This window comes from Vigna unguiculata, chromosome 10, assembly GCF_004118075.2.
Source record: "Vigna unguiculata cultivar IT97K-499-35 chromosome 10, ASM411807v1, whole genome shotgun sequence".
Classification (NCBI taxonomy): domain Eukaryota; kingdom Viridiplantae; phylum Streptophyta; class Magnoliopsida; order Fabales; family Fabaceae; genus Vigna; species Vigna unguiculata.
In genome coordinates, this window is record NC_040288.1 from 32,876,204 (window position 1) to 32,885,036 (window position 8,833).

General features: G+C 31.6%; 1 protein-coding gene and 1 non-coding gene across 4 annotated transcripts; one reads left to right on the forward strand and one right to left on the reverse strand.

Annotated features, from left to right (window-relative positions):
* Window positions 1-761: 761 nt before the first annotated feature.
* On the forward strand, window positions 762-832 carry TRNAG-GCC. The gene has a single exon. It is a non-coding gene; the product is annotated as a tRNA-Gly (tRNA).
* Window positions 833-3,004: 2,172 nt separating this feature from the next.
* Window positions 3,005-8,833, reverse strand: LOC114166114 (plant UBX domain-containing protein 9-like). Of its 3 annotated transcripts, none has more exons than XM_028050779.1 (11): window positions 8,601-8,832; window positions 7,863-7,924; window positions 7,116-7,629; window positions 6,942-7,025; window positions 6,738-6,860; window positions 5,410-5,532; window positions 5,106-5,306; window positions 4,910-5,029; window positions 4,255-4,395; window positions 3,564-3,620; window positions 3,005-3,303 (listed from the first exon to the last, which is right to left on the reverse strand). In XM_028050779.1, the coding sequence occupies exons 1-11, from the start codon at window positions 8,676-8,678 to the stop codon at window positions 3,196-3,198; spliced, it is 1,611 nt and encodes a 536-aa protein (XP_027906580.1). In that variant the 5' UTR covers window positions 8,679-8,832; the 3' UTR covers window positions 3,005-3,195. The 3 variants fall into 3 exon arrangements, 2 of the variants coding, with proteins under 2 accessions (XP_027906580.1, XP_027906581.1); XR_003599853.1 differs by having other exon boundaries at window positions 3,219-3,303; window positions 3,387-3,620; window positions 8,601-8,833; XM_028050780.1 differs by lacking the exon at window positions 8,601-8,832 and having other exon boundaries at window positions 7,116-7,621; window positions 7,863-7,908.

Here is an 8,833-nt window from a genome sequence, read left to right on the forward strand (position 1 = left end):
TTTGTAGCTGATGTGTCTCGAACTTTGATAGGTAGGCTCATTAAACTTCAACTCGGGTCGTTTCGTGGTCCACCTTGACTTTCAATCCACAATGGCCTTGTTGGATCACTTTTTGAGCTTTTAGGAGTTTAATTTATCTTAAATATTTTAACATAGGTGTTTAATTGAAATGTTAAAAAACCTCTAAGATTAATATTTGTTCTTTTAATAATAGATCAAGTGTACATAATATATATGTTTCTGCCATACTCTTGTTTGAGCTTGTAGAAATCTTAATGGACAATTCAATTGCACAAGACAAATACCTGTCTTCTTGTGGAACAATCTTTTTGTATATTTCATTGCGTATATATCAACATAATATTGATGTACCACAAATCAAACTTGATGGATTTATTAAGAAAATATTATATAAATGTGATCTAATTTCAATCATATAAGAAAGTACTACTATTTTTAACTTAATCTTTTAAGATAATAATTTATAAGTTTTTTTCTTATAACTTTATTATTTTGATCCAATGTAAAATTAGACTCTCATTAAAATTATTTCCAACTTAACAATGTTATTACATAAAGTTAACTTATTCATTTATAATAAATAGACCAGAACGCAAAATAATTAACTTCCTATGTTTGCATTCTTGCCTATTCCATTTGACAATGAAGGATGGTAAAAAAGTTCTGGTCAGTCAACATGAATCAAATATTCACGATTCATGATAAAATCATAATGTAACATTTCCATCAATTAATCAGAAGCACCAGTGGTCTAGTGGTAGAATAGTACCCTGCCACGGTACAGACCCGGGTTCGATTCCCGGCTGGTGCACTTCTTTGAGAGCTGTGATGATATTAAGCATTTGATTGAAGAGTCGATCAGTTTCATCTCAAACACGTAGATGAGATAAATGCACTCCCTGAGCTCTCCTTTTTCTGTGGTTTTTTTTTTTTTTTTTTTTTGTTTACTTGGTGTTGAAGGTTATCAAGAATATGAGACGAGGAAGGTGGAAGCACTTGAAGGTTACGAAGCTGGATGAAAATTCTTAATAAATGGGGTAAGTTACCAAAAATGTAATCATAATGTATTTTTGTTTATTTAAATTCAAACTAGATATATCTTAGTTTGAATGATGTCGTGCCCTTTTAATAGTAATATGTTTATATTTTTGTTATCTTTTGCATTTTTATATTCTCTATTAGGACTAAGATTAAAAACTCGATCTTCACTTTTATGTGTCATCACATTTTTGTTTCATTACTATTATCGTATTATTAAGAATTTAAGTATGAGCTTATTAATAAAATTGAAAAAGTTGAATAATATATATAAGAGAATCCATGCAATTTTAAGTTTTTAGCTAAATGTGATATCATCAACCTTTATGAGTAGAAAAATCTAATTTGTGATTAGAAGTTTTTCTTAGCATTTTTCTTCATTTTGCGAAGATTAGGAAATCTTGTTACAGCAAATGTAAAATTGATGTATCTCGACATTTGTATTTGTACTGTTTTTGTTTCACATTCTTTTTTCTTATATTCTCTTGTCTCTTAACTGATTAATATTAGTCTTTTAATTTTAATAGTGGAGTGAATTATAACAAGACATGTTTATATAATTCATGCATTTCAAATCAAAGAACCAAGTGTTTCTTGTTTGTTTTTTGATTTTTAAATTTTCATTCTCAAAGCATAACGATAGTGTACGCACAAGACTAGGTTCAATAATCTAAAACATAAAGCATATATAATATTTATAGAGTTTTATTTATTGAAAAACTTAAACATTCATAAATATATTTGAATTATAGGATCGTATGTTATATGATAACAAAAATAACAAAATAGATCATCTTTAAGAATTTTTAATTGTTTTTGAATTATAATAGAAGATGATGTCGATAAGAAAAAGAAAATATTGTTAAAAATTTATAAATGACTCAAAAAATGAGAAAATTCTTAAGATTTTGAGAAGAGACGTTTCAACTCACTTATATTGTGGATCAAATCCCTCTCTAGCAACTCAGTGGCAGGTTGAGTTAAAACAAGTTAGATTGATCCATTTTATCACTCTTAAACAAAAGAATCGGAAGTTGTAATAATTTCAAAATTCCACCGATTATAACATCATAGAAAATCAATTAAACAATACAAAAAAAAAATCAACCATAATATTCTAAGAGACGATTTCTCATTAATAAGAAATATGTTGAAAACCAAATTAAACAATATAAAAAAGATGACCTTCATATATAGGGGCACATCATTTAAGGGGCTAGGGTGTTATGGCCCTCAAAATTTTTTCAAAAATTTTTAAGTTATGTGTATTAGAAATTTTTTATTTCTTTTTAAATTTTTTAAATTACATACAGTATATATTAAAAATTGATGAAAATTAAATTAATGTTTTTTATTTCTTTTATAAAATACAACATTTAATGTTAATAAACAATAAAATTAAATATAAAAAAACAAAAATATTTATTAAGATTTTTTTTTGTTTCCAATTATCTTGAGTTTCTCACATGTGATGTATATCTCCTTTTCTCCCCTGTTTTTTTTTTTATTTTATTGAAGAAAAACGGAATTAAAACACAAACTCACTATTTTTTAATTATTTTTTATTTATTCTTTTCTATTTTGAAAAAAAAAACTCTCTTATCTCACATGATATGTTAACTTGTAAGCTATTTGTATATTTTGAATTTTTATGAATGTAAAAGAAAAGATACGTACCATATTTTTTTTTTATCACCGATTCTTAATTATGATTTGATAATATGAATGATCGAAAGATAATATTTTATATATATGTTTAATTTTTTTTGTAATTATAATTATACTAAATTATGTATTAATTTTTATAGTATTAATGATAATAATTAAATATAAATTTTGAATGTATTATTTTTACTCTTAAAAACTATTGACCAAGATCAGTCACTTTCGTACACATATTGCTACATATATCATGAATATTCGGAGAGTAATTAGAAGTATGAACAATCGTGACAATTAATTGAAATATATTCCAAAATAGAAGTTGAAGAGAAGTAGGATTAGCTTACCACTTCTGTCAATACAAGAGTTTTAACTGAACAAATTTAAGAAAAGAGAGAAGAAACCAACTAAGTCACAAAGATTGCATTTTTCCTTTTAATATAAGGTACAAAACTAAAGATGAAGATGGTGAAACTAAATAAACTCCAGAAACAAAGCTTCATTACTTTTGTTAAGGCCTACTTCATTGAAGGTCGACGAGCAATCGTTAATACTGTAAGCACGACGCGGGTATGACTTCACCTGTTCAAAATTCAAGGAAAATTGAAGGAAGGACAGTGGATCATACGCTGCTTCAACATAATTAAACAATGTAATTAATGTACCTGCATTACATAAGCGTATCTGATACCGAACCCTAGCCTAAAAATAAGTGTGGTATTGGTAAACACTAATACTAACTGTAATTTCTTTTTTGGAAAAAAGTGGTACGTGAGATAACATTTCAACTACACACAAAGGTTGAATCTAGAAATCAAGAGGGTAGGGAAAGGGATACTCACAAATCTATAGGTTCCAGGCTTCTGTGCTCCGCATACGTCTATGAACTCAAAAAGAAGCTACCGAAGGTAACAAAATGACAATTCGTTAGCCAACTATGCATACTTTCATAATAATGTAAAATAGGAATATTACTCTTAATAATGTTTATCTTGTGCTCCGAACACCTATTTCATAAGCGTACATTCATGAAGAAAATAAGAGAAAGATACTGAAGACTTGTTTAACTTACAAACTGAAGTGAGAAATTATTTTCCTCTATGTTCTTGTGAGAGAACGTAAATAATTTTGAAATAGACTTTCAAAAAAGTATATGTTAATTCAGATGCAGAAATCCTACCAGGAATTCGATCTCATCCGGTATTAAAAATGAATTTAGGAAAAATTTCTCAATTCTCCAAACAAGAGAGTAAAAGGCAATAAATGCCGGTTGGTGCACGAGTGAGCAGAGAAAAAGGGGAAATGAAGGAAATTTAATGAAAGGGAGTGAATAAGTGTAGAAATCTGTCATATACTGTTTTGTAGTGTTGGTTGGTTCCTATATTCTCGAGTAATTATTCTGGTTTTTCTTTCCTGTTGTTATTTCTGTTTCAGAGTTGCATTTGCTACTTCCGCAGAGATATCTTCAGAATTTGGTTTTCATCATATTCTAAAACTAATTTTACCTCCAGTTTGTCAGTTTTGAAATTTTACCTCCAGTTTGTCAGTTTTGAGAAAGCGACGTTCACAGCGACCACCATCTGGCATTCGAACAACAATAGTAATTACTTCATCAGACAACAGGGGTTCCTTGGAGAGCCTAAGTTCTTTCATGTCAAGTTGTTTCATCAATTCCTACAATCACGAGCCACACATAATTCAATAGTGCTTTTAAAAACAAGGAATGGCATACACTATACAAAGAAATAAAAAAAAAAAAACACGAGTCACATACAAGAAAAGCTTTTCTTACCAAGAGATCATGACTCTTAGTAACTATAAATCTGGGGAAGCATGATTCCTATAGATGACTAAAATCTATTTGGTTTGTCATAATAAATATTCATGGAAAATTTATACAAGCTTCCTGGGAATCAAATAGTTACACGATATCTTTATCAACAATTTTAATTATTGACCACATTAAATTATATAAGAACAATATGGTATTTTTATATTTTATATAGTAGTAAAACTTTTTTACATATTTTATATTTTCATATCCCCTTTGAGAAGAATTTTGTGGGAAATGGTAGCTAAAACAAATCCCAGAAAACATATAGCCGTAATGTTATATTTTAAAGCATCTAAAGGTGAGAAACAAACATAATAAAAAAATCCTGGAAAACATGTTTTCTAAATGTATTACCTTTTCTTCAAGCATCTTTTTGCATGATTCTTCTTCCTGTGAGGACTGGCTTTCAGTTTTATTGAAAGAATTCAATTCCTTTTGTTTATCAGCTCGTAGTGATGCTAGATAGTCAGCATCCTGCACAAAATTACGACAAATTATGTATCATGTCATAAACCTTGATCACACAGGCATCATAGGCAAGAATCTAAACCTGTTGTTGTTTCAGCAACCGAGAGTCAATTAATAATTGTGACATAGAACTGGACATGCACTTCGTCTCGGGATCCATATTTTCTTTTGGACGACGTTGTAGATTAGGCAAGGATGGAAAACTGTGAGTGGAAGTTTCAGCAAAAAGTGCAGTTTCAACCAACAATGCTTCATTAATCTCTTCAGCAGAAATACCACCCCACTACATTGAGAAATAAGGCAAGAGATTATTGAGCATAATAATCATCAGTTGATGGATAAAGCCTCATGCGAACATAAAAGAATATTGGGTCTCCAATGGTTACCTTGTCAGCAAGAAAAATATCTTCATTTTGTTGACTATGACCACCCGCACTTTTATTTGACAAATGACTGCTGACTGGTTGTACAACATCTTGAGCTACATTTTGATCAGATGCTGTTCCTAACTTGATTTAGAAAACAGATATAATTTGTCAAAGATAGATATATTGGATCTAATTGCATAACTTGTTAGAAATAACATTAATAACAGAAAACCTAGCAATTAAAAGCTAAAAAACTAGGAGCTAAATACTGAAACCTAGTTAATTAAAATGAAAATTGTGAAGTACTAAAACACTATTGTGCTGTTTTTCCGTCTCAACCTTTAGTTTCAGAAGCAACTAGATCTTTTAGTTTCAGAAAGAATGTTCCTTAATTTTTATGGGGAGAAGCTATTTTCACAGCCACTTAGTTAGTTAATAGACTTCCTACATGAATCTTGAGCCATAATACTCCTTTACAGCTTTTCTAAATTGTTTTCCGATTCTTGGCTAACAATACATCCCGTTCAAAGTTTTTTACTGCAAAGCTTTGGCTCACAATCATGAGCCAAAGGGCTCAATAACAGCCATATACAAGGAATTTGAGATTAAAGACTTAGGACAGCTAAGGTACTTTCTCGGAATGGAGGCTGCAAGATTAAAAAAAAAGGCATTATGGTGTCACAACAAAAGTACATTATTTATCTCTTGAAAGAAACTAGGGTGAATGGGTGTAAACCTTATATACACTAATAGAGCTCAGTGCTAAGTTTAGTGTTAAAAATTGGTCTAGTAAAATTTGCTCTTCTTGTTGTATAAGAAGGTTGTACGATAATACATGTACATCCGTTCTTTGGGGATCCTAGTGTAAGTATCTCATTCAGCTGAGTGATGTACGCATGGTCAAGATTGCTTTTAGAAGTCCTATGTCACCCTTGAGCCACCATTTCATGTTTAATTGATATACTCGAAAGTTTCTAGTTCTGTAAATTTACTATAAAGCATTTTAAACTAACTATGACAAATCTGTAACCTGAAATGGTGCAGAAGAATTTTCTATGCATTTTAAATAATACAGTACTGATTAGAAAACAGAAATGTACATTAGGCAAATCTAAGCAGAGAAAGTTGGAGGAGTTTGAACCAGATTATATAACCCTATAGGCTTTTAAGTAAAACATGTCAGTGGGAGTGGACAATGGCCAAAAAAAGATAGAAAATAAGACATAATTGAATTTTTTTACACTTAATGTAGATTCACTTAGTGCACGCATACATTTCTTCCCTAACACCCATGCATCCCTTCTATGTGTGTGCGAGAAATATAGACGGGCTTATAAGATACACACCTCTAATTGGTTTCTGCTACTGTTAGTTTTCTTTCCCTTGTCTAATAAATGGTGAACTCCAAGCTGCCCTTCCTTTCCCTCTTCTACTAAAAGCTCACGTCTGGTTTTCTCTTGCTCTGCTGTCTAAATTCAACACAGCTAAGAATCAGAAAGATTGGAAAAGAAGAAATTGAATTGTACAAATATAATGAATATTTATAAAACCTCTAAAGATGACGCAATTGCACGGGCCAAATCATCATCTTCTTGTTGAACAAGAGTTTGAGGAAGCCCACCATCAGATGAATTCTGAAACAATGGTTTATTGAAAGCAGGGGAACTTTAGAAAGCATATAGAAATAGAAGTAAAAGCAATATGGTAAATTTCACTAAGTATACATTGACAACGCCAATTCGCTCCCATGAAGAACCTCCTCTCGTCTCCATTTTCGAGGCCTCAATAGCTGCCTGAAGCATTGCTTCCTCTGTTTCAGTATCAGGACCATGTGAAGCATTTGACTGAGCTAAAGGGTATTGGTTCTGATAACCATCTGTCCCACGGATTCCTAAACCATGAGAAGATAAATCTTCACCTGTAGTGCTCAATCCTGATTGATAATGCGGCTCAAACGGATTATTGATCCATGCAGGAACTTCCCTCACCTCTGCCGGATGGGAAGTAAGAGGCGGTGGGCGATTTGTATACGCAGTAGCACCAGCACCACCAGTCCCATTATATAGATCTCTAAGCTCTCTCCTATAATTTGGGTCAAGTAAGAGTGAAGGTCGAAATCTTCTAGCAGCATTAAGAAAAGGCAAGATTCCATTTGATCCACTGCCACGATCTTGATTACTTGCGCCAGTGTTATTATGTCGTGGGGCAGCAGCAAGATTTTGCCCTTGACCTGATAATCTAGTCCAGGAATCAAACAAACTCTGAGTAAAAGGACAATACAACTTCAAAGAAAACTCAGCTACTTTAGACCATGTTTAGTAATATCATTAAGGATTCCCATTTCCCGAAAGATGATCTAAATACTAGGTTAAAAATGGTCAAAAATATAGGTTAAAATATCATTTTCCTTTCCCAGAAAGGCATTAAGATGAAAGAGAACAAAAGAAAAACTATAAACCACTTTGCCATACATGTGCCTATCCCCTTCAAGAAAATGGGCATTAATAGCTTCATTTAGATTGCCCCCATATTCCTGCAACCAGTTAAACAAAAAGGTCAAAATAATATAAAGGTCTTCTATTTTATTCTTGAAAATGCACAGCATATCACGAATTCTGCAGATATAGCGCATTGCATTCTTAACATTGTCTCTGTCCAAAATTAACCAAGATCACTCTAAATGCACAAGGACCATATTAAAAATTAAAAGTACAAATGATCAATGTGAATAAATTTCTTCCAAACCATTTTTAGGAGAGAAAAAATAGAAAGAAATGAAATGACTAAACTAAAAATGTTATAGTTTATGTAGAAGTTAAAAATAGGAGTTTAAAGAAAATAAACTCAACCACATTTCATTTTTTTTTATTATTTTTCTCTCCTAGAAGGAAAGTAAAAATATGCACGACAGCTGGACCAAACCGGTAATGCAGTGAAATTTAAAAGGGTTTTACAGTAACATGAGACTAAATTATAAGTTGAACGAACTAAGTTAAACAATTAAGCAACTTAAAATACGATTAATTAATAATTAAAAATTGTTTATAGTTTTTCCTCTTGATCGTTTCTTTTATTTCTTTTAGATCGGCGCTTCTTCTAGCAAGAACAGCGCGAGACTCTTCACATTCGGAAAATGAAACTTAAAGAACGAGAAATAACAGAAAACATGAAAGTAAAAAAGTAAAGAGTGGGAATGTGAAGAGGTGGACCTCTAATTTCTGAACGGCGACGAATTCCGGTGCTCCGGTGATGCGTTGGAAGGCTGCGACGGCTTCCGGCGTGGCCATGAGTGGGTGGATCTCTCGAAGAAACCCAAAAGTTAGTGTTTGATTGTGCAGTGAAGAAGTGTATTGTACAGAATCTTTGTGTAATGCGCGCCACCTTTATACTTCGATTCAACTCTGTGACGCAACGCAACGCAACACTCTGCACTGTTCTTGCT